This window comes from Struthio camelus, chromosome 4, assembly GCF_040807025.1.
Source record: "Struthio camelus isolate bStrCam1 chromosome 4, bStrCam1.hap1, whole genome shotgun sequence".
Taxonomy (NCBI): Eukaryota; Metazoa; Chordata; class Aves; order Struthioniformes; family Struthionidae; genus Struthio; species Struthio camelus.
The window spans coordinates 8,137,178-8,162,714 of NC_090945.1; the positions used below are offsets into that span (position 1 = coordinate 8,137,178).

Below are 25,537 nucleotides of genomic sequence, written 5' to 3' on the forward strand. Positions count from 1 at the left end.
CAGTCTTTGATCAACATCAGGCCAGGCCATCCATCGTGTGCTTTGTGCTTTCTCATCCTGAACCTGTGTTTACCATTATTTTTCAGGTGATTCTGCCTCCTCAGCATAAGGACAAGGTCTGTTTATTTTCATCTATCTTTCCTTCCCCACTCCCCTTCCCTCCAGGCTAAACAGGCACACTTGCCTTCTAGGTTATTCTTGAATCCTGAAGATAGTTTATATAAATACCCGTTTATTTCTGTCCACAGCTTTTTTACAGATGTTGCAGAAAGGCACCCAGGAGATTGTAAAATAAAAACATCTGGGGCAATATAAAAGGTATGTAGAACAGACAAAAGAGCCTGCAGGGCCCAGGGGCATAGTTCAGGGAGGGAGGAGGTGATTGCGCTGCTGCTCTCTCAAGGGTTGGTCCAGCTCTGCAGGTCCCATCAGCTTTCCAGGCTCTCCGTGTGTGACAAAGCCAGGAGGCCTCTTGACACCACTCCTTCTCCATAGCCACGTTTGCTCTTTTCTGAAGGAGCCAGCAGTAACGCTGCCAAAGAAAAGTAGTGCTTCAGGGGACAGTTGGCAGTGGTGAGGGAAAAGGTGCAAGTAGGTCTGTCTCTAAGTAGGGTAGGACAAGCTGTCACCAGCTCCCTCGGGGTGGTACTGCTGACAGCAACAAACTGTAATGTAGACAGACACTCATAGGACACCTGGGTACTGAAGCTGTCACCTCCACCAGGGTTTAAAAACAAAACAAAACCAAACCACGACCCTCTGTTTACAATTGTCTTCCTAACACATCCAGAATGGCACTCCCCTTTCTTCTGCTGATAACAGTGATTATTGAGTCATTCACTCTATGTTGTGGCTCTTTAAAATCCAACATGGGCTTCTTTTCAACTGTTCTATTAAAGGGCCACCCATAATCAATTATGGCCCCAATTCCAGGCTCTGATTATAAAGGGTGCAGTTATATGTCTGAGGAATATAACCTCCAGGACCACCCAAATTACCTTCCAGGTTGGAATAAAAGTCCCACTACAATTCTCATCAATACCATTTCTATAAGAGAGACTCAAACTGTCAGGATAACCTCACCCTGAGCTCCGATTACCACCACATTAATTGTATGTTCCAACCGCAGTGGAAGTAAGGCCAGTGGGAAACTTGAAAGTTCCTCAAGAGTTAATAGGCCTGAGGTCCGGTCAGGAGAGACAGCACGTGCTAAGTCCACAAAGCAGTACACGAGACAGCCAACATAGACAACCCTCTCTGGACACCCAAAGGGCTGTCTGTCTCCCAGGGAGGCCCACCGGACTGAGCTGAACTGCAATGCTTGCTTTTGCAGTTTTCTCATGAAAGATGACTCCAGGGGATATTTTTCATCATCCCAATAACTCCAAGGCACTGAGGAGCTGATCCAGCCATCGCCCACTGCCTGTAATACTGGTGCTTTGGCATGTGTTCCTTCCAACACCCAGGAATATTTTGGTGGTTGAAAGTTGAAGAAAATTGTCATGGCAAAATTCAGTTTAGGCGAGGCTCTGATCTCACATCAGCATTAGAGGAGCTGACAACTTGAACGATCTAGGTCATCGCACATAAAACCCCTACCACAAAATCCAGGCCTAAGTCCCATTTTTTTCCTTCCCAGCTTACAGAGACAACATTATGAGCCAAAGATGATTTCTTGACTAAACGTATATCAGAGCCATGGACACCATGCTTAGCGAGTCTCATAGCATTGCGACTAGAGATTCCTACAACGACACCCAGAATTTTCAGGGGGTAAGAGAGATTTCAACCTATAACCATGCACATGGTGGGAGCTGGTATTTAAATTCTTCAGCTATTTTTGGTAATCTCATTCTGTGACTACTGTATCTCTGTGAGGGTGGTAGGTATGCTACTAGGTAATAAGTTCAAACACAGAAAGCGAAACATATCAACATACATATCAACAGAAGCTACACTGCTTTTTTTTATTATTCCCTATACTAACATTAAAAGCCATGCATCACTCAATCCAGCTTTCAGACCTCCAAAATACTCTTGGTAGAGCAAAACGCCCTTCATTTCTTCCATTTGCAACAAAAAGCAAAAAAGGCAGCAAGACCTATCAGTTGTCAGTGCCACTATTATGCCACCTTCTACTGAGGCAGGCTGCCATAAAAAGCAGCTCCTGAAGTCCACAGTGGACACTGCACACAGGAGTTAACCTGTTGCCTTGTGCCTTTCCTACAAAACCCTAAGAGCAATAATTTTCCAATTTAAGTCACAGTTTACCTGAGAACTGCCTGCCCCACAGCTCAGTCCAGAGCAGTCCAAAACTTGCTTCTTGTTCTCCTCGGAGAGCACTTTTTTGCCATGCTTACAAACACTTGAAACTTGGCAGCAGCACTGAACCTTTCTCAGAAGGAACAGCCCATTGCAACCATCTGTGCAACCATAGCTTTGAACCCCAGACACCAAAGGGATCAAGGACAGTACTGAGGACAAACTTTGAAAATCAACCCCACATACACTGCTGCTAAGCAAATCTGGCTGATTTCGGGAGCAGCTGCATCAGCTTCATACTTTCTAATGCTTCCTGTACTCATGGCTCTTACATATAGACTCTCTACAGGGTAACAGCTAGTGCTGATTTTCCTTTGGGACAGTACCCCACACCTTCACATTTCTCGCTGGATAAACGTAATAGCTTTGTCTAAGGTAGCCTAAGCTTCCATGTGGTTCCTGGAAAAAGGAGAGTATGGCCATACCTGGAACAAAGACTTGTTCTATAATTCAATTAGAGGTTGGCTGGCCCTAATTCTGCACAGGGTTTCTTCTTACAAGTTTTCAGAGGTAGTCCAGATGTCCATTCTTTTAGAAGTCGTTCACATCACTGCACATGCATTAAAAACACTTCAGGCCTTTAGCTCTGACTCTTTTACTCTTTGCAGTTTTTCCATCTCCTGCCCCCCCTGCCTTTTTTTTTTTTTTTTTTTTAAAGTATACAGGAAGCAGTCCTTGGCAATCAAAGTAGAGTTAATAAGATGTTGCTGCATCTGCAACCCCTGTCACCTAAGTAGAGGTACTAACTAAAGCTGGGCAAAACAACCACTGTGGCCTACAGCCTCTTCCCTAAGTTTTATTGCATTTTTTGCACAGCTTAGAAAAAAAGTTGGACAGGCAGCAGTTGAGGATAGAAATCACAAGCTGCTTGCCCACAGCTTATCATTTGATAAGGTTAAGTTAAGCAGCTATGTAAGTCCATCAGGAATACAAAGATGGAATTTGTACCCAATATTTGGGCACTTGGTAAGACCCCAGGTCACTATAATGTATTAGTTTCATCTAACCAGCTAGATGGTATTTTAGGCAATTGTACATTTGTATTAAAATATTTTATTAAGCTGGACAAGAGAATTAAATGAATGAGCACTAAGTGGACATACCTATTTTTTTTACCAAAAAAATTGATGCATTTACTGTATTCAGTTTTCTCTTTTAAAATTTAATCTTTTATTTACTCATCAAGAGCCAATAATTTATATAAATCATAGTAGTTGTCATCTCACTGAAGTAGTCAACAGAATTATATATTCCTTTATGCTGATGTGGTAGCACATTATATCCTTAGTATGAGTATTTTTTTTGTCTTTGGAAAAAAAGATATTCTTCTTAAAAATGCTACCTCTCTTGTGCAGATTTTGGTGAAACCTCTTCCACGTTATTAGCATAGTGTTGCAGTTTCTCTTGGGTTTCCTCTGGGAGGTCCTGAATGCAGCTGTGTCAGGTGTCAAGGCACTCTACGCCATGCAGGTTCATTTGCTTCTAGAGAACGGGTCCAGGAGGCTGGCAGGGGAGCCAGGGCACACTGCAGTCACCCCAACCCTTCCACCTCACCCCTGCCACGAATTACACGGAAGCTCCGTGCTGAAGGCAGAGGCAATGAATCCATTTGACAGATGTTAAACCAAATAGTTTTGTATTTAATCATGTTAAGAGCTCCAAAAAGTTAAAACGGTAGACAAACACGCAGAACTCCTGTCAAGGACAATCAACTGAGGCAGAAGCATTGTCATACCATGCTTTAAACAGTGTCTAAAGCAACTTCTAAACGAGTACAATTTAGGATGCTCATGTAGAACTTAACACAGTGATTTTTGTTTGCTTTTGCTAGTATGAAGGGTTTCCAAACACTTCAGTAACTTAGAACTAGTCCCACGGTTACCATTTTCCCCTCTGCTTTTTAAGCAGATGTTTTGCTTTGTATACCAATAACAGTTTTTGTTTTAGCTTTTTCCGTAACACAAGGCAATCTAGTCTTCAGGGTAACACAAAGAACACATTAGTCTTGATCATCCTCCTCTTCTGCATCCTCATCATCATCTCCCTGATCTCCAGATTCAATATCATCTTCATCTTCAACCTGAAATTGAGAAATACCTTTCGTGAGAAATAACATCCCTTATTCTGATCCAACCTTTTCAAGACAGGACAAACGCTAAAGCAATGAAAGTTAAGCATAAAACTACCTGCAGTTTGTCACACTATATTGAATAGTTCTTTATAAAGGCAACCGTCATCTTACAGCGTCACACAGCTTTTAAGTTCTCAGCTAAGGATGGCTGACTACTGGAACAGCAGCCTCTGTTCAATCATCAGTCAAATGTACATTTGAGCAAGTAACATCATTCTTCAGTTTCCCACACAGCTGTATGCACAAACACAGACTGGCTGAGGAAGAAAACGTGTCTGTCCTGTGCTTTGCACTACCACAAATGAAGCTGCTTAATGTCTCCAGGGGTACTTTCCCTCTGAAAGCCACTTAGTGTACAAGCTCTGAAAAATTCCTTTGCTATATTGTAGGATCTACACTCGCTACAAATAATATGAATAATTCTGCAGCACACCCTTTAAAACTTTATTCATACAGCTGTAGCTGAACAAAATAATTGGTCATACCAAAAAGTAAATCTTTCAAGAGATAAAGGATTTGACTGACATACCCGATTGCCTACTAGTAGGAAATCTGTGCAGAAGTCAGGCAGTCAGCCACAAAAACAGCAGCACAAACGCTAGTTATGCGCACATTACAGTTAAGTCGCAAGGACATTTCCCAGAAGCTGAGGCTCTCCAACTGCTCTAGTAAATTGTCCCAAATTAGCTAGTACTAGTGCCCGTTTCACCCAAACCTATCCACTCATCAAGGACACTTCACTGTTGAAAATCAACATTTCAAGTCTATCGACTGCACGTATTTGTGTCTGCCATCCTACCCGGCTCAGAAACATGTCAAAAACGACTGTCATTTCTCACCATCCTGGAGCCCCTAAGTTTCATACAAAGAGAGTTCGGGTAGGTTAAGGGAGGGAGGGGGCATCCAGCTAAGGCATGCATAAAAATTCAATCTCAGTACAGTGCGTTCGTTTTCATTATATAGTAAATATCTACAAGCCCCTTGGCAGCTCACGTATCAAGTCTCTGTGAACTGCAGTTGGCCCAGAAGCTGCACTTAAGGAACTTCTGATCTGAAGAAGCACATACGACGAGAACAGAGAAGAGACAGGCCTTTGCCTGTGTCCGAAGAGTAACGAACCCAGGCACAGGGCAAGGAGAAAGAAATCCCGCAACTCAGGCTCCTGGACACAAAGTACTTTAAGGCAGTAGGAGAGCAGATATAAGCTCAAGTTTGCCCAGGGTCCTGCACATTATGGAGGGAAACAGGTGAACCAGTGGGTCCCAAGCAGGCAAGTTCCACATGTTAAAGCACAACTCTGTAGAGCAGTTTGCAGCACTGCTTAGCAAACTGACTAAAGCTTTCTCCTTATCGTTTGTATTTTCCATGGAGCAATCCCTTTCCATCATCTCAATCATCTACTTTCCAGTTGGCAACCAGGATAAGCCACAGCACTGCCAGCCACACAGTCATGTATCATTCCAGACACATACATGACAAGTAACTTCCATCACAACAGTTAGGCAGATACCTCGGAGCACTCCTGAGCTGAACACGATTTCCAAGAGGCAGTCATTGTCTTTTCCCGCTGGCTGCTACTCTAAGGTCAGAAAGCAACACTGGTAACTTCAACATCCCCTTTGTCAGAAAAATGCCTCACCAGACTTGGTGGATATAGCGTTGCCTTACCCAGACTGCTCAGACCTGAGAACTTACTCAATCCCTCATTTTGCTTACCGGCTCACCAAGCTCCTTTAGTTTGTTCTTTAGTGCAGACAGTTTCTGATCCTGGTCAGCCAAAAGCACCAGAAGATCATCCTGTTCTTTTTTTGATTCTGCAACTTCTTGCTGAAGTTTGTTTTTTTGATCTTGCAAGATGGCAACCGTACTGTTGGATGAATCCAAGTGCTGTTTTAGTGATGCTTTTTCCTCAGAAAGAGCTTTGACTTCACTCTGGCAACAGGGAAAAAACCACACCAAGTTAGACCATGAGCAGAAGAACAGCTGAAGTCTCACCTCCTATGAACATGTTCCATAGGCTAATCATAACACCTCCATCCCCTCTAGTGCCCTGTGGCCTCACTCCCACCACTCCCTACCCGAACTCCACTCTTCTCATATCCCCCTATCGCCAGCCAGGAGAAACGTGCCAAGCAAGTACTGTGGCTAGTTCTGATCTGCATGTGTGCACTGCACCTGTGATGACGGTAGTGCCAGGCTAAACTGAATGCTTTCCAATTAAATCCACTCTAAAGCTTCTTAGGGTAAGGTCTAGTTCAGGTACCACTATCCACCCGCCTTTTTAAATTTATACCACTGAAACCCAGCTATCTTTTGAGGCCCCCACCTCTCCTTCACATTCAGTTGTAATGCTCCCAGCTGACCTAAAGTTACTGACGTAGAAAAGCTATTCCCTTCAGTCTCCTTACCAGCGTTTAAAAGCCTAAATTTCTCACATGAAAAATGAAGGAGAACAGACATTCGGTTTCCCTTTTGTATCCTAAAGCACTCATGGCACTGCCACCCTTTCCACCCAAAGCCTTTCTTACTGTGCAAGTTGTAACTGAAACCTGGGTAGCAAGAAACGTGAGATTCGGTGTTCATCCACTACCAACCTTCAGTTCTTTCACTTCTTGCAAGAGTCGTCCCTCTACTTCAGAGTTCTTGGCTGCTGCCGCACCACTGTCTCCTAATACAGGATCTGCAGCTGTATTCTGTGGAACAGAAATAAAAGTATGAGGCACGCTGAATGCCTCACATGCAAAGGCAGCAAGCCAAGACATGATACAAGGAGTTGTATATGTTAAAGCATATTTTCTCCTTACAGCATAGCCAAGGTGCTGTAAACATCCTGCACACCGTAAGGCATAGAAGACAGGCCTATGTGTCCTCAGGTCTCAACACAAATGCCCCTCACAAATGCACAGATGCACAAATGCATCTCAACACAAAATATGACCCTTATGTCATAGAAATTAGAGTCTGACTGTTTATTGTAGGCAGACTCCTTGTTTAACAGACCGCTAAGCTTCACTCAGGATACTTAAGAAGTGCCAAAGATTTTTATTAGGCAAAAAACCTGAATCTTTGCACGCAACGCTACTAAGAAGAGCAATAGTTTCTCAGCCAGCCCTACCCAAAGTGAACATTTACGAAAGGCGGCAGCTGTCTTTTAACTGAAACTATCATCAGAGCATGAATGCAGGACAATTGTTTCTCCACCTGCAGCATTTTAAAGTCAAAGCTCTAGGAAAAGCAAGCAGTCCGTAGGACGGCAATGAAGTGGGCTGACAACTGGTGGCAGCATGGAGCACTTGAACATGCCTCACCAGCACACATGGCCAACATAAGCGAAGTGGGATCTTATACCAGAGCAACTGAGACTTTTGATGCTGGAAGTGTTCAAAACCTTCCTTGCTCAGATGATCTGCATGTTAAACACTTGTTATTTTTCCGATTCAAGTTCTGCGTCTTGTAATGTTTAAATTAGACTTTAGGGCACAAGTCGGACCAAACCAGCTGGAAGCAATAGTTAAAGTGAAGCCAGCTACCACAGGCTATCAGTCTTCACTACTGCAGTGCAGGGCATACAGGGGTATCCTGGTTTTGCTTAAGCACTCAACATTGTATAAGGTTTTCCATTCAGTTTTATGTGGTCCGCGCTCCTGCAACTTAAACCACGTTAGCTTTGCTATGGAAACATGTCAGTGGCATGTTCATGCAATTCACTGTGAAGTACTCCAGCTCAATGTAATTTTTAAATGCCATTAGCTAGCTTTGAGGACATTATCACATGTATTTAGCTATTCAGTAATGCTTTAGTGGCAAATCCTTACAGCAAGCAACTAAAAATTCTGAAGTATTTGGATATCTGCATAGACCGATAACATCTACCCTATTTGCCACCCATTTCTACGTAAACTTCCAATCCAGTACCTCAATTACTTTTGAAAGAACAACAACCTCTCTAACTTATATTATATCACAAATTTTCTCTCAGAGGAGACAGCAATGGTGGTGGCTTTTTTTGGCTCTGATAATAGTATGAGCTTAAAACACTGGGAAAAAAAAAAAAAAAGATCATTCCTCTATTTGAAAATACCAAGTGTCAATGGTGTTATAAAGACACTAGCTTTTTTGAAAGTTCTGTTTTCATGAAAAGCACATCTAGGAAGCAAGTTGTGTCATTTGATCACCCCGTCTGGATCACCCCTGTCATCAGATCACCCCGTCTGGATGTGATCCTGGGCAATATGTTCTAGAGGACCCTCCTCGAGCAGGGAGGTTGGACTAGATGATCTCCAGAGGTCCCTTCCAACCTAAACGATTCTGTGATTTAAAACACTGCTGGAATCATTTACTGATGTATATTGTTAAATCAAGCTTGCTTTAAGACAAACAGCACAACCTGGAAAGACAGCTGAAGTTTCAGCCTCCAAAGTGAAGGTAAGGAAGTCTTTCACATACCATTAGTTGTAGCTTCTGATTCTCAGTCTGAAGCTGAGAGATCTCTGTACACTGCAGTTGTATCTGACTCCTTAGTGTTTCCAATTCCTTTGGGAAACAAAGGAGAGTCATACACTTCTAAGTAGTTTTGAGAAAGTAGCAAGGTAGATATTTCGCATTAAGTTTCTCTTAATTTAAATGCTACCATCTGCACTCTATACTGTTTCACACTAGTTACGTGAGAGGAAACTCATGTACTCCTCTCACGAGGGCACAGCAGCCACTTCTCTAGAAGACAAGACTCCTCAGCAACATTCATCATCCTCCCCCCACAACACACACAAACTTTCTTCCATAAAACACTGAAGATACCTGTATGAGGCTCAATAATTTTTATGAAAGTTGGGCTACAACACTAGCATTCCCATGAATATCTTCTATATGTATCATTTTACGGTGCAGAAACCCATTAAGGTATATCAGCCCAAAAATAATTAGCTTTCTAATCAGAGGAACACTGCTGGGCATTTTTTGGGCAACAGCTCTCTTGACTAATTGAACCTACAGGTGCCTAAGCACCTCTTTTCTGTACTATACATCTAATACTTGGAAGCTTTCTTTTCAATGTTTAAGTAGAGGTTTTGCAATGGATAAGCAGACAAATCTGCCAAGTTTCAAACTTCAGTCCAACCTTCTGCTTGCCCAATTCCGCTTAGCATAAACACATCAGTTTTTGGACACAATCTTGATACTCCAGGATTACCACCACCATTACATAAACCAAGGTTATAAGGTAAAATAGCAACATGCTCAGAGATCCGTCCTGCTCCCTGAATCTTGATGCAACTCCCTTCCTGTCCTGAGCTATCACTGTTGATTACAGTTTGGCCCAACGGATGACAGTACAAAGACTTCTGAAGTAGTACAAGTTCACCTTCTGTAGTTCATTATTGAGCTCCAAGCCACCAGATTTGCTGGTCTGTGAAGACTGCTCTGTCGTTCCCATCTCCAACTGCAAAGACTTCTGTAAGAGCAATAGAAAAGTCAACCACAAAACCGAACGGACTACGTATAGTCATGTTGTCAGAACAGTTACTGATGTAAACAAGCTGTGTGCTTGCATGAACAGAGTTCCAAGCAGAGAAGGTGCAGAAGGGGCAAGAAATGGATATCGCAAAGCTCTGACGAGAGTGCAGCTGGCTAGCCTCCGAGATGGACAGAAACGTCTTTCACCAATTAAAACACAGAAGACAAGCTCCAAGGAGGAGCATGCATCATCCTGCATTTCAACAAGCAGGCCACCAAACACAGGCCACCCTAAGAAAGTCTCAGGCATTACCCCCACTACCCTCCCAGGAGACAGCTTCCCCCCCCATCCCACCAGTATCACAGGTCCCACAGTATAATAGGTGAGCTGCAAAATTCCTCTTGGGCATACCGTCAAGCAGAAAAGGTTTGCTAGAGGCACGTCCAAACATTTCCTACGATCAGCATGCAATCAATTAGGACATGACTGTCACCATAACAAAGAGCTTACAGCCAAAGGTAAATAACAGGAATTACAAGTTACTCCAAGTTCCGCTGAGTTAGCTCTTACCAACTTTTCAATCACAGAATCCTTCTCCCTCAGCTGTTCTTGCAGCAATTCATGCTTGTTTTTCCATTCTTCCAATTCCTCTTTCAGTCTGCTCACTTCTTCCAGCTGAATGCCATTCACCTGAAATGTTTCACCGTGGGAATTATGATGCTGAGCGTCCTTTCCTATAGGACAAAGTTTGTAACAAAGGTTACAATACTGACATCACTTTAAGATTAGCTTCAAACACGCAAATGAAACCATTCACTGCTTCTCCTCCTCTCCCCACCACATGGCAATAAGCCATTCTCATTAAAGGAGGAAAGTGCAGTGCTGAAAAATTCACTAGTAAAAGTACATTCAACAGCTCCAATTCGCCACTCAAGTATATATTTGTGGCTGCATCTGTGTGCTCCATTAGCCATTCAGTTCACTCCAAGTAAGCTCACAAGCAACTTATTCTGTGGAAGAAAGGCAATTGTCTGTTTGCATATTTTTAATGATAACAGATCCTAAAAGCAGAATTACTTCTTGAGCACAGGTCTATGGCATACAGGCCAAATCAGGCATCTTGAGCTTGGAATAACTTCCACATACTCTCTGCATTTAAGCATTCAGTTCGCTATCGCTTTGCTGATAGCAATAAGTCTTACTTCACCCCTCTGCTGTACTATAATTTTTCCCCAACTCATGTGGAAAGCTTCTAGCAATACTTCCCAATAGCCAACAGTTCCCGCATCAGCTTCAGCTCTCATCCCTCACCACGCATAGCTGCAGAAAAGCAGCCAAGGTGGCAGTAAAGGGCTTCCTTTTCACTGTGGGCAACAAAGCGATAGCGAGATCAGGTAAAAAGCTGTTATAAACCCCCATATTTCCATGTGTGCATCTATGTGAAGTGTCTGGTCTACAGCCATCTTCGGGTGCTTGTTTTCCCAGTGTGCAGGCCTACACGGCAGATGGGCCCTAGCATTAACATACTTGATGCAAAAGATTTTTCAGAAAGCAGACTATTATTTCAAGAGGCCAAAGACTCGAGCACAAAAAAAAAAAATCAAGAAGAAATTATAATACATTCACACTTCCAAGTTATCCTCTCAGTTCTCACAGCGTGTTATTCTGCAGTTAGAAGGCATTTCAAGCAAGAACTAGTATTTTCAGATAACAAAGCAAACCTGATGCCTAAAAAAAAAAAAAAACTTGTTGCTCTCAGTGTTCAAATTCAACTAACAAAATAAGACCAAAAACTCCACCCCCCCACACATACTTTATCTCTATGGAAGTTCTCATATGCTGCAGAACACATGCCAACAAGCCTGAAATGACAGAAGATTGTTTGCTGAAGCTGTTCTGTAGCTTGCCGTAAGTGTAACTCAAGATCCTGAGCACTAGTGAGATGATTATTTATTATCCTTTCTGAAACATACCTAACTGTACTTTAAGGAGATTATACTGGTCCTTATGCTGTTGGATCTGTGACACTTGTTGCGTAACTGTTGCTTGCAGCTGCTCATTTTGAGACTTTAAAGTGTTAACTTGTTGCTTTAATTCTTCAAGTTCCTGGTCCTGCAAAAGAAAAAAGGCACTTATTGGAAAACATTTGAGTGCAATACTGCAAGGAAAATAAAAACAGAATAAACTTTATTCTGTCAATACATATCACTGGATAAGCATGCTGTCAGTGCTACCTATGACAGATTAGTAGAAAAGCTTCACAAACTAAGGTAACTGTTACAAGGAAAAAATTCAGAAGGCTCGGGGGTGGGGTGGGGTGCATGGGACAAACAACTCACTCTGTCATGCCACACTGATGCCCGCTGAACCTTCTGAAGGAGAGCTCCAGCAACCCCATACCAGTAACAGCACAGGAAGGGTTAAAGAGAACAAATCTGGTGATTGCAATTTTTCCCCACCCCACTGAAGCCTGAACACATTTGGCCCATCTACAAAGCCTCTAAAGAGGCAGCGGTTATTGCCATCACCGCGTGGTCAGCAAAGCTTCACTGGAGGTTCAATAGTTTCTCCCAACTGCACATGTACTGCCATAGGCAGTGTCAGTTTCAGGTGTCTCAGCTATTAACACTTTTCCTGTTCCCCATTAGCTATGAAGGTTCATCAACTTTACTCCACTACTTCTCCATCTGAGATGTGAAGGAAAAAAAAAAAACAAAACCACACATTCACAGCAAGTGAACTACTGCTGAAAAACTTTTTTGACAATCCAGCCACAGCAGGAATACAAGGTTCACGAGAACTTCATTGATAAATTTCATTTTTCCCTTCAGCTACATTTAATCTCCCACCTTTTGAAAGGGGAGAGCACAGAAGAATCACCTTTTTGGGAAGGGCTGCAGTTACTTGTTTGAAAAGAAACACTAACACAGAGAAGAGAAGATGTATCCCAGGGAAAGAGCTCAGCATTATCAGCATTCTCAATTCCGATATTGATGTTAAGCCAGAAATTCTTAGCTTAAGCGTTTTCAGAAAGGGTTCTGCATTTCCAGATTCCCTGCTGCTTGTTTTGGAACATCTGGTATGAAACGGCACTGTGCGTCTCCAAAAGTCAGTTCAAACAACTTCCAAAGGGACTTGTACAGCGTAACTCCCTCTTACCTGCTCTCTAATGACTTTTTTGTAGTGAGTCACAATGTTGTCATGCTGTTCCAATGTCTTCTTGACCTCTTCCTCCTTTTTATCTTCTTCAGTGGACTTGTAAATAGCTTTACTTATGACACCTGTCCAAAACAGAGTTTGTCAGCTAAAACCCAGTTGGTATGTTCTCTTCTGTCCTTAGTCTTGCTAGTTTAACTAAGTCCATGGGACAAGAAACACAACCCGTCCTTTTGAAGTGAAAAGGGCAATGGTCACATACAGGTTTAAACAAAACAGGAAACGGCAGTTTTTCCCATAGGCCTGCGCCAAGGTTTGCACTTTTACTTCTTCACACAGTTTCAGAAGAACGAATGGATGTTTGAATCCTTTCTGTCAGCACACATGCATTTTACTTGCAATAAGGCTAGACACTACCCACTGCTTTCCCAAGTGGTTGCGCAGAGAAGTAGAAGACGCACAACTACAAAGGTGATATGCAGATAAAACCTGACCTGTCAAAATCATCTTTACTGCTGCTACTTAAAGTTTCTTTCTCTAGACTGATTTAAGTTGACCAATATTAATAAACAGAAAAACAGTAAATGTAAAGGATGTTCCACATCCTGTCTCTGTCTTGAAGGACAGAGACAGCAGGGGGCTTTTTGTTTTTGTTTTTTGTTTTTTTTTTTTTTAAAAAGGAGAATGTCCCTATCTCTTCTAACAGGGAAGTTCAGTATTCCCGATAATGAACCGGTTAGAAATGAAAGAGATATAGGTTCTTCATGTCCTTTCACAAATTCAGCTTCTATGACCATCTTTTTGTGTGCTTTCTAAAAGCATAGCATTTAACTCACTACAGGAACACAAGTAAATAAACTTCTTCGCCACAGTGTGGTAAGTCACAGCATGTACTGAGAAACGTTTCACTTGAGTTTTAAGTTACATGCCATGAACATGGACTTGTACTGGCAGTATTTTACTTGAATACTTAAACTGCAAACTGCAAGCTTGGGTATATTATTAGCTATAGCAATTACTATGATTTTCAGAATATTCCATTTTAATATGATCATATTACTTCTAATAGAATTAAATTCAGCACATTTAGTAGTTCAGTCATCAGTTTGTCACACTATCTACAGAAATGAGCATAACACACATCACCTTCCAGTTCCTTTACAAGCTTGGTAAATTCATGATCAAACATCATGTGGTCTGGGCTAGAAAAGCTAGGCTGTGGTTTCTGAGCAGCTCTAGAATACAGTTCGTGTTTGCTAATGAAGCCAAGCTTCTCAATGAAATTTTCCCTGCCAATCCTCTTCTCAATCAGCTGTTTCAGTTTTTCCCTAAAAAGAAAGGGACAATTAACCACAACACAATAGCCAAGAAAAAAAGGAACCCATTCTTCCCTCAAGATTTTTTTCAGTTACAACTTGATTATCTGTCTCAACTCTTATCTGTATTAGATGCTTAGTGTCCGAAATTCAAATTTCTGCAGCGTGCCACTGTCATTTGTTTTCAGGCTAGGAACAAGCAGGTTAGTAGGACCTATGCAAAACAATCATCTACTTTGCCTAGCTAAAGGTGGGTCAATTATTTTGTACCCCGTAAGGAACATACTCGGTACCTCAAGGAACATGCATAGAAAACAGTTCCAACCCTTCTAGACTACACTGCTGCAGTTTAAAGCCCCTTAAACCACCATCTACCTTTCACACTGTCTTTCCCAGCAGTCATCTTTTTTCTGTATCATACTTACTTCCTGTAATTTTCAAGGGAATTGTCATTGTAGTAGATAGAAATGCCCAGCAAAAGCGCACACAGGCCTTGGACCAGTTGCTCCTCTTCTCCAAGGTTTTCAGCTATCTGCCCTGTAAGCTAGACCTTTTGTTAAGGATATTTGAGATATTTCACAAGCACCACACATATAACATACTTCTCCTTTCCAAATATGCCATCTCAGGCTAAGTTCCTTGTTAAAGAGTTTTTGCACATGTAAACTCAAGTTCAATTAGGAACTTGGAGAGCTACTCAATGAAAACCTCCCTAGACTAGCTCCTCTTTTAAAGGGCTTGGGTCATCAATGGTCCCCGAGATGTTCTTCCTCAGTGATGGTCAGCTTAAGAGTAAAAAAGAGTTGTTTTGTTGTTCCAAGACAACTCAGTTTTATTCCACAGCGATACTTAATTTAGATAAGGTGACAGCTTAGCATAGCGTACTTCAGATAGATCATGTTAGGAAGAGCAAGCATAAAAGCAAGCTTCAATTAAAAGCAGAAAATATGCTTACACATTTTGGAGATGACAAGCGTAAGTCATACTAAAATGTCAATGGGCTTGTTGCAGTGAAGCCTTGCCCCCACTTAACTAGCAAAATCCCCACCCCAAGTGACAACTTTCTGCTGTGCTTGAAGTCACACGCATCTTACAGACAGGTCAGCATACACAGTCTCAAGGAACACCCAACAAAAGGCTGGCTGGATCTCTTGCCGGGACGCATTTTCCTTTTATGTCATGCCACATCCCTGCAAACTGATCTATGTAAACATTTAAACTTAACGTAAGCCCAGTAATGCCTAGGCACATGGTTCTACTCCGCAAGCAGGTCAAGGATACAAAAGGAATATTGGCTGGATTGTGAAGAAAGTGTGTGACAGCAATTGAGCAGTTGCTTAGCCAGGTACAAAGCAACATCAACAATCCAACCCTGGTCTGTACTTTGCTGCCCTGAAAAGAACAACAACTCCATCAATATCTTAACACAATGGAGCACTAAAAATATCAGAAAAACTGCACTGATCCAGAACTCACCAACGCTCAACCCAGTTTAAAACAAAACACAAGTCATCTTCCGTAATACCCATTTGTTAGTTATAACCGAACACAGCTTTAGTGCTTTGATGAAAAACATTGAGTCATTCACATGTTTTAACTGTTTTCAGAGCAAGTCAACAAGCAACACAGATGTGAAATATGACTCGATGCAAATTACCACCAATATAAAACCCTAACAAATTAGTTCTGCATTTGTAATTAATACTAGGGTAAGACAAGGATACACAACTCCCATAGAGAACGAACAAGGCAGGGCAGATTAAGCCAGGCTGGGATTCGCTATAAGGCGGCGCACATCACTAAAGCCTCCTCCATTTGCTGCTGCCTATGAATTTCTGTGTGTTCCTAATACGCTTGAAATAAAGAAACGTAACACTGAAATAGCTTTTTCTTTAGACAAAGGAATACACACGTTAAGCCAGGAAGAGCAACGTAAGACACAAACTGCAGTAATTGAATTTTTCTCAACCAGGGAAAATTAGCTTTCATCTGAATATTCACTTCAGATTCTTGCTGACGCACATAATACACACAACGCTTACGTAGAAAGCCTTTAGATGGTTTCTATTACAAAAGAGAAATTTGCAATTTTAAGTTTGGTTTTTGATCCGTGAATCCAACCAACCATGATCCACCAGTAACTTCAGCACCTAAAGCACATCAAGAAACTCTGCTATTTTGAAGAATTCAAGTGTCTCAAGTAACGGCAATCTAAAGAAACAACCAGGGTAAAAAATAAGTTTGAGGTACTAACACTAAGTAGACTGCATAAGTTAGTATGGCACTAGCTAATTCCTCAGTAACCACAGAACTGACCTTTTTTCACATTTTTGTCTCCCTTGTCTTTGCTGCAGATACTACGGGCACAGTAGCACCAAGGCAGGCATGTGCATCTTCACAGAGAGTCAATCCTCAGAGAAGACAACCAAGCAAGAAGTTCCTTGCATAGAAAACTAACCTTCAAACAAGCACCTAGTAAACTGGGTGAAGTAATTGGAAAATAAAGTCAAGTCCGGAAGGCGAGATGAAGTGCGCAGAACAGCTGGGATGTCTTCAAAAAAGGGGCAAGAAAACACACTGGAACGAATGGCCACAGGGATCAAGACAGCAGCAAAGAAGATGAGGAGTAGTCAATGAGAAATAAAGAGTCCCTGCCTAAGAATTACACATGCTCAAGAGACATCTTGAATTTGCATCCATGCCTCTGATCATGCCTATGTTTTAGGGTTAAAAGCACTGAGGTTTTTTTTGTGTGTGTGAGTTTTTTTTGCTGTTGTTTTTTTTTTTCCCTTGGCCAAGGTAAAGAACAAAAACAAACCTCCCAAGCTCTTTGAATAAGTCAGCTTGACCACCAAAACAGCCACACACATCAGTCTGGCAAGAAGCATCTTTTTGTAGCAGGGTCCCAGTGAGACAGGTGGTATTCAAACTACCATCTATCAAAACTACCAATGCTGAGTGAAAAGACCAAGCTCCGCAGGGACTGCTTTCGATGATTTGCTCCAATTAATCACCGAGATGAAACAACCTCCTTAAAGGAGAAGGGAGAATTCAAATTGCAGACACCCAGACTGTGACAGGCATTTCTAGTGCTTCACAGATGGAAAAGGAAGCACTTTATTCATGATCGCCATCACGACTTCCAGAGACTGAAGCGAGGAACATCCAGAGAGCAGAGAATACAGCTTATGACCACCCAGCACCTGCCTTTCTGTTTCCACAGTAAGTACTACACACCACATTAGCAATTGCTATTTTCTTCGCTATAAGTTAGTCTGCCGCTTTGCTGTGACCCTGTTGTGATGTTGCATTAATGGACAGATTATATTCCTTGCTGCTGTAGCCTTCTAGCTACCTGTCATAACTGGTTTCCGCTGACCTAGGTCTCACTCCAAGCTGCCTGTATCTCAGTTAACTCTGTTCTACCTTCCCTTAGAAACTGGCTCACTTAGCTTTCCCCACCTTCACTGAGCTGTGCATCTCCCCTACCCTCTTCTGCCAGCTGCAGAAACCTTTTGGGAAACAGGACCATAATGCAGTAGCACTGAAGGATGGACTCCTGTCTACCCCCCCCCCCACCACCACCAACAAACACCAGGATCCAATAAACTGGGAAACGTCCATTTTCCCGTTCAGTGTTCCTCACCCCGGATAGGTTCTGAACTGCCAGGAATCCCTTTCCCCAGTTCTCCTGCCCCAGAAGAGCAGCTATGCCCTTTGCTGTGCTTTCCCCTATCAAGTCTAGGGAACTCGGGCACAGGAGGTCTATTCCTCTATACGCCATAGACTTCCACTACACTAGTTTTATCACTGAGAGTCTACATTTAATTTCACGCTAACTATTCTGGCAACGCTGCTTCCACCCTGTTAGGACAGAGAGAAGTTACTTGGAGTGACCAGAATGAGTCAAACTAAGAGCATAAATTCAGACTGAATAATTATTGAGAAGATGGCTAGACAGGTATTACCAAAGATCTCAGTCATACCAATTTTCTGCTCTTTTTGAAAAGACCAAGTCGGTTCTCCTCTAGCTGAACAGAAAGGGAGATGCTTGCTTCCAACAAAGCAAAAACACACCAGAACCCCTTCTTCTCTTATGTTTCCAAGACTGGAGCTTATTGTCCCAGCACTAGGGAAGACCTGGTTCCTACTCACTGGGAATAACCACTTGAACTAGCATTCTTGTGCTACAGCACGTTTGCATACATCATTCTTCCAAAGTAACACTTTCACTAGCTTGCTCTTATTAAAAATCTTGTCAGAAATACAAAGCTGCATTTGTCTGCATGACTTGGGAGTTACAGGACAAATTATCTTCTGAAAGCAGTCACGCACAACTCTTATTCTCAAGCTTTGCACGCTATACTGAGGTCAGGTTAGCGCATCCTGCTCAGTCCTTTCCACAAAGCCCAAAATACGCTCTCTGAAAAACTAATACACAGCTAGATTCCAGACCTGCTGTTATAACTCCTGCTGGAATAAGTTACAGTTCTCCGTGGCTGTTCTTCAAAATCTGAGGCTGGAAACAGTCCAGTCCCACCGCTCAACAGTGATAAATACGGCAAATAGAGCAGACCATATCACAGCACAGTATAAACAACTGTTTTGCTGCAGATGCCTAGCTCAGAAGCGCTTTAAGCAACATGGCCTGAAAGTCAAACACATCACTTTGGGGGTTCGTTTGCTAGTAAACGGATCCCTGCTGCTTACAACCAAAATCTCCATGGCTAAAGCTCGTAAGAGCTTCTGCTGGTAAGCAGAACATATGAAGTGGCTGCAATGCAGGTTCAACACATTTTTTCTTTTAGCAGCCAGGAAATAAGCAGCAGGTTCCCACTTCAAGTTGTATCAGCTGATTGCTACAGGCCAGTCTGAGAAAACAGCATTTCTAACAGTCTTAATTTTTTCTGACAAGAAAGTGCATCTATCAGGTAAACACGGTGAATGTATATGCCCCACTGGAAAGAAAGCACCCATGCTACCCAAAACCTTGATCCCACAGTTTCCTAGAGCGCCCCAGAGAATCCCCTGGAGACAGAGAAAAAGTTTGTTATGCTAGGAAAAAACCCAAACCCAACTGCCACACAAAGCTGTAAGTGGAAACACATCAAAAAGCAGTTAAAGAATCCCCCCAAGCAAAACCCAAGACAGGAGGAAAAGGCCTGCTCGTGGCAAGAAAATGCCAAAGCTGTGCCAAGAAATACATACCCGTCTGTCGATCTTATCACCCTGCAAGTTACACAGGCATTACTTGAGAACTGTTAAGTGGAACAACACATTTCAGAAACATCCCCCAAAGTTCGAGCCCCTTGTATCACTTAAGCCTAAAAAGCCACAGGCAGTTTCATTGACTCAAATCCACGTTAACAGACAAAAAACGCAGGGAAAAGGACACAGAGAAGACTATCTATTTTCAGGAAAGTGGATGGAAAAAAGTCACATTCATGAAATACAAATTTCAGCATTCTGCCATTTTTCTTAATTGCAGGAATGTCTAGTCACTGTCAGTTAACTATCTCCTATCATTACTGTCATTTAGGGGAAAAGTAATTACCAATAAAAGTGAATGTCACAAGGAAGTGCGGTCTATGAGGTAAAGTATGATCACATGTCATTTGCAAAGCCAGGTGTTACAAAGGTGAACAACCTCAAAAAAAGCTTTTAACTTTGAACCACCAAATGAACAACCACCAGAATACAAGAAGCTGGTATTTTTGAGAGTTTAAGTTAGCAGCTACGCGTTAAATACTAACTATGCACTTCCTGCGGGACAACATAACACGAACGGGGGTCTTACCCATATGCCATGTCTTTTCAACCAAGGTAAAGTTCTAGGCACTTCAGGATCCTCTGCCTACTGATAGTAGTAAGAGTTTCCGCCTCACAAGGCGAAAAAAGCAGTGACCCATAAAGGGTTTAAGAGTGGCCCTGCAAAAGCATTCTGTACTGCCCGAATTGACCAAACCTTCCTTTCATTTCTATAATGCATAGTGAACTTCCCTTGCCATAGCAAACAACTTAGTTTCAGACTGTAACGAAATTATTTTCAATTAACATCCATCTCCATCTCATGCATGAGAGTAAGGAAAGCCAGGCAGAGTAAGACAGTAACTTTCAGTCTTAAGACCCCGACTTCAGAAAGACAGCAACATTAAGCTGCAGTCACTGATGGACTTCTTTTTTTCTTCAAGTGCCAAGCGTTTCAAGAAGGGCTTAAAAAATTTCAGCAGGAGAGAGAACGCTCCTTCTCATTAAGCTAATGCTACTGTCTTCCTATGAGACACCTTTATGAGAAACATACTATTCTTGCACACCCAGAGTTTTATCATGAAGACATGGGACAGTCAGTGCTGTACCTGCGAGAGAATGTTGGTGCACTGCTGCAGCAGAGACACTGGTGGGTTGCCGATGCTCGTTGCTAGCTGAACTCTTAGGAGCTGTTCTTTAAGAGTTGCGTTTTCTTGTAACGCATGGGCCAGGGCCACAGCGGCACACCAGTTCGAGAGAGAGTCCGTTGAGAAGAGGCCCCCACAGAGCAGCTGACCAGCTGAGACAGAATTACCTGTAGCTACCACAAACAGCCAAGAGGTACAAATTAGACTAAAACAAGCTACAGAAACTGCAAAATCTTTAAGACAGAAGCATGCGGTTGAAACTCAGAAAAACAGAGGACTGTGTGTCTCAAGTTTAGAGAAACCACAATCCAAATCTTGCTTGGATTTGACAACCAGCTGCAGATAAAGAATTTTGCAGATGACTTCAGATGATACATTAAAAAACAGTCTAGTTCACAGCTCTAAAAAAGGTTCATCGTGCGTACCATCAATAGTGGATGGCAGAAGCGTTGAAACAATTTCTCCTTGTCCTTTTTGGTTTTTGTATAAGAAGCACTGGAAGCAATAGAGAACAGCACAACGTAGCACAAAAGGCTGCCTTTCATTTACCATGGACATCAGAAGGACCACAATTGCAGGTCTGTTCGGCAAAGAAAGAAAAATTGTTAGCACAAGGTCGCAAAACTGCAGGTATCTGGTCAACAGGTGCAGGGAAAGAGTGACAGGACCTGATGCAATGACATGTGCATCACTTGCCAAAAGTGCACACCATTGGGGACTGATCACACAGCAAACATGGAAACTATAGGACAATGGAAACTCACATCGGCACAGGGCATCCACAGATCATGACACGGAATATCTAAATCCCACACTTGCATGATTTTTGTATGGTAACACATAGTTACCAAATTTTTATTTATCATCCCTTCTCTCCCTTCCTCCCCCCCCCCCCCCAAAAAAAAAATTTGGGTTACTTGCTCTAAATAAGGAAAAAATATTGTCTTCCCTATCTATTGCCATTTCAAACATTTAAACGGAGTAAAACTTCTTATTTCAAAAGGGAGTTTTTCCACTTAATTAAGACAAAACACAAGCAGATACATTAGATGTGACTGCAATGAGCTAGTGTTCATCAGCTGTGTTTTCATTTCACATGGAGTCCCCATTGCTTCTCCCTGCTGGTTCCAGTAATACTGCAGAGGATTCCTTATAACACCATTAGTGACTTACAACACAGAAGGCTCTTTTTCTACCCTAGTCATATTTAAATCTTGAGATAAATACCTGTCACCTTGCCATTCCCCGATCTGAGTAAAAATGAACTTCCTGGCTATTTTCCCAGCCTCTACATTCTTTTGTATACTGTCCTTTGACAAACAGCAACAGCTCTTCCTAACATGGCTATTTCTTAACTACTGCTCATTCATTTTGCAGATACCACCTAACATTAAAAGATATCAGTTCTAGACCTCATGTCTGTGGAAACACACCTGACACCTTCACATTACACCCAGTACCCCCAGTCTGAACTCAAAGCTGTTTCAATGTACTTCAACTCCAAACTTCAAAGTTAAACAACCCTTTGGATTAGGCTGCAAACGCCCATACCAATACATCATTACCTAACAAAGTTAAACACTTTTCTTCCTCTACCTGGGTGGATTAGAAGGTGCATTTACAGAGGCAAAGTAGTCTTGATTTATCTGGCATCCTCGAATGACCTCTGATACAGTATTAATGGTCTACAGAAACAGCAGAAGAAAAAACAATACCACAGTTAAACGTCAGCAATCATCCAATTCATACAACACAATCAGCATGACAGTTTGGTATTGGGAGGAAAAAAACCACACAGATCAAGTCTCAATATAGAGATTTGGATAAGAAACTGATTTCAGAAGGAGACTGAATAACTAACAGCCTTAATGTGAGGCTTGCTGAAGAAAGGTTCAAGAAAAGAAAAGTTGAAGGGTACCTCTGAAAACCATCTTAAGATAAGAACCACTGAAATGGGGGCCACCTCCAAAAGGCCCAATCTACACTCCATTCTCCAGGCAGCAACACAAACCACTTTGTGTGCTTCAAGACAGAAAAGCAGCCCTAGTGGTAACTCCTAGGAAAGCTGCCAAACTATATCAGGTGGATCTGTCAGCTCTTTCACCTTCAAAGAGCCTGTCTACAGCAAATTGCTCTGATGTCAGACAAGGCGGTGGGGCCAACTGACCCAACTCTGGGCCCACTCTAAAGGCAAAGCTGATGATGAAGTTTCTTTCAGCTCAAGGCTGCCGTGAGGCAGAGAACAGGTGTGGTTGGTTCACACCACCCAGTAATTTTTCTAGCTCTAGACAGTCATTCAGTGCAAGCACACCATTTTATCAAGTAAAAAAAACACCTCATCCTAAACTGGCAATAGGGTTCTTCAAAACTAAGTCGTCCCTCATCACTGGAATTCTGTGAAATGAGAAGACTTTCTTGACAGTCTCCCTCTCTCTCTCAAAGGGAGTCAATGAGGCTTCTTTGGGATATACTTAAATCCAATAAAAAAACAAACAAACAAAAAACCAAACAAATGCAAATACTTCCTGGTTGTTTCAAAGTGAATTACATTACAGTTTTTCAGACTATAACGCAAAGTACTATCATAAATATGTATTGCCTGTACAGGAAGCAGCTGACACGTCTGGCATCCGAAATACATTCTCGGCAAATACTATAATTTCACAGTTTGTCCCTGCAGCAACCGGTTGCCCCGAGGACTCCTGTTGTTGCCCCCATCCCTACTTGTACTTGGCTCCCTCTTACTTCTGTCAGGATGTCAGCAGGAACTCCAGTTGCCATTAGGATTGTGCAGAGCTGTTGTAACAAACCACAGTGAAACATGGCCTTCTGACAGCTGCTCGTAGCACCAGGAGGATTCGTGGGAGAGACGAGAACCCGCACAAGCTAGAGAAAAAGAAGTATTTTTGCACAGAGAGAGCTTGAGAACGCATGAAACTGCTAAACAGTACAAGTTTACCTATTCACTACCTAGCCACAAAATACAACTGCTCTTAAAAAGGAACCTGAGAGAAGGGAATAGCAGTTTCATCACATGAGTGTTACAGCCATTTTAAGTTTAATCCAGCTTCACAGCTGAGGTCCCCTCCAGAACCTGCAACCATTTCAGCCCATTGCAAATCTTGGAACTACATGATGAGAAAAATCAGGCTCTAAACTGGTTTATTACTTGGCTCACAATTTGTCAGGGCTAAAACTACCATCATCATGCATCTTCAGCTTGCACTCATATATAGCAAGTGCTATAGAACAGGAAAATAACCTTATTTCATTTTTGGGAGGGGTGGGCAGAGAGAAGGTGGCAAGCCATCCACAGTGAAGACAGCTATGGGAACTGTGTTAATGCACCACCATCCTGCTTGAAGTCATACGCAAGGATTCTTTATAAAAAGCACCTCTACCCAAATATGTAACCCATATCACTGCTATATGTTAAGTTACACCAAATAAAGTTATTTGATATGCCACCCATCACAAGTTCACAACTTGGAAACCGTGCTTGTGCTGAAAGTAGGCTCTCTCATGAATGAGAGTAGGCTAATACTTAGCTAAAGAGAGTGCACTGATTTCCCAGGTAATTGTTACAACACACGTTTTCTTCATTGCAAGAGAGCGGAAGAGGTCGACATTGGCGCTAAGAGTTAGATAAAAAGAGTTTTACCTGCAGCATTAGGTGAAGATTTGTTACTTTCTGTGCAGACCAGCCGCAATTGTCGTCTCCAACTTCAAACCAAGGCTTCATACGCTGAATGTATGAACCTTCTTTAAAGAAATTCTGATTGGAATTATTATTCTTCAGTAAATTTTGTAGTAAGAGAAGACAGTCTTCCACTACGATCCCTTGTGAAGACAGAAGGTAAAGGAAGACAACACATGGAGAAGTTACTACTGTAATTCAGCATATACAGCATAACAGGAAACAGCTTCTGAGCTTCTCGTTCTTAGAAGCATTAGATTTTGACCAAGAGCTGTGAAGCACATGAATGAAAAAATACAACCAAAGGTGACTGAAAAAGAGATATATTCATGCTTATCCAGCACGCTTCTTAGAGAAAAAAAGCTGTAATTCTTCTTCCACAAGTCTAAAAAAAAAAATGGTATTTGCAAAGAGTATCCAGTTTGTATGGTACATTAGCTGGGTAGCAATGGGAAAGACTACAAGAGAGCCTCATAAACACTTTGTGGCTTGAAGAACACTGACTCCAGAGTCAGGTTACACTACCGGCTCTTTGTATTTTAAGAGCTAAAATGAAGTTGCTCTTAAACAGCATCAGGACTCAAATGCAGCAAATCATATTGGATTACACATTCACCATGTTTAATAGCTGGCTAAAACGCCAACTCATTTCAAAGCTACTCTTTTTTTTGCTATTGTTATTAAAATAGAAGGAATTCCTAGAAACAGCCTGCACAACAAGCCAATTCTAACAGTGAACTCCTTGGAGTTTCAGTAGGGCTTGCTTAAAAACTATGTAGTCTGAGAAGAAAGAAATCCTCAAATAGTACCGTCCAGAAGACAACACAAAGGTGACCCACTTCCAGTATTGCTGGCATGCTTTCAAACCTAGACTTTTGATAGAAAGGATGAAGATTCATTCCTCGGGCTCGGGAAGAGTTAGGCATAGGCCGTGCTTAACTTGGGAGTGGGAGAACAAAGACAGAGCAGCTGTCACATTCCCTTCTGACTCCCGCTGGAGAGCGCCAGAACCAGTAACCCAGCCCTCAGCTGGGGAAATCCAAGCAGAGGGTGCAAAGCAAAGAACTC

At 42.2% G+C, this 25,537-nt stretch overlaps 1 protein-coding gene across 3 annotated transcripts in view; it reads right to left on the minus strand.

Annotated features, from left to right (window-relative positions):
- Positions 1–3,941: 3,941 nt before the first annotated feature.
- The window catches only part of USO1 (USO1 vesicle transport factor), a 37,934-nt gene continuing 16,338 nt past the window's right edge, over positions 3,942–25,537 (minus strand). For 2 of the 3 annotated variants that reach the window (XM_068941309.1, XM_068941311.1), the window contains 17 exons: positions 24,434–24,612; positions 23,518–23,658; positions 22,369–22,457; positions 21,198–21,352; positions 20,734–20,945; positions 19,586–19,606; positions 15,659–15,769; positions 14,803–14,921; positions 14,208–14,389; positions 13,065–13,186; positions 11,879–12,017; positions 10,476–10,639; positions 9,813–9,902; positions 8,900–8,986; positions 7,048–7,146; positions 6,170–6,385; positions 3,942–4,402 (listed from right to left, as the gene is read on the minus strand). In XM_068941309.1, the coding sequence (XP_068797410.1) occupies positions 4,322–4,402; positions 6,170–6,385; positions 7,048–7,146; positions 8,900–8,986; positions 9,813–9,902; positions 10,476–10,639; positions 11,879–12,017; positions 13,065–13,186; positions 14,208–14,389; positions 14,803–14,921; positions 15,659–15,769; positions 19,586–19,606; positions 20,734–20,945; positions 21,198–21,352; positions 22,369–22,457; positions 23,518–23,658; positions 24,434–24,612 (2,207 nt within the window). In that variant the 3' untranslated portion in view covers positions 3,942–4,321. The remainder of the gene's footprint in view (positions 4,403–6,169; positions 6,386–7,047; positions 7,147–8,899; positions 8,987–9,812; positions 9,903–10,475; positions 10,640–11,878; positions 12,018–13,064; positions 13,187–14,207; positions 14,390–14,802; positions 14,922–15,658; positions 15,770–19,585; positions 19,607–20,733; positions 20,946–21,197; positions 21,353–22,368; positions 22,458–23,517; positions 23,659–24,433; positions 24,613–25,537) is intronic. The other variant, XM_068941310.1, reaches the window with a different exon arrangement.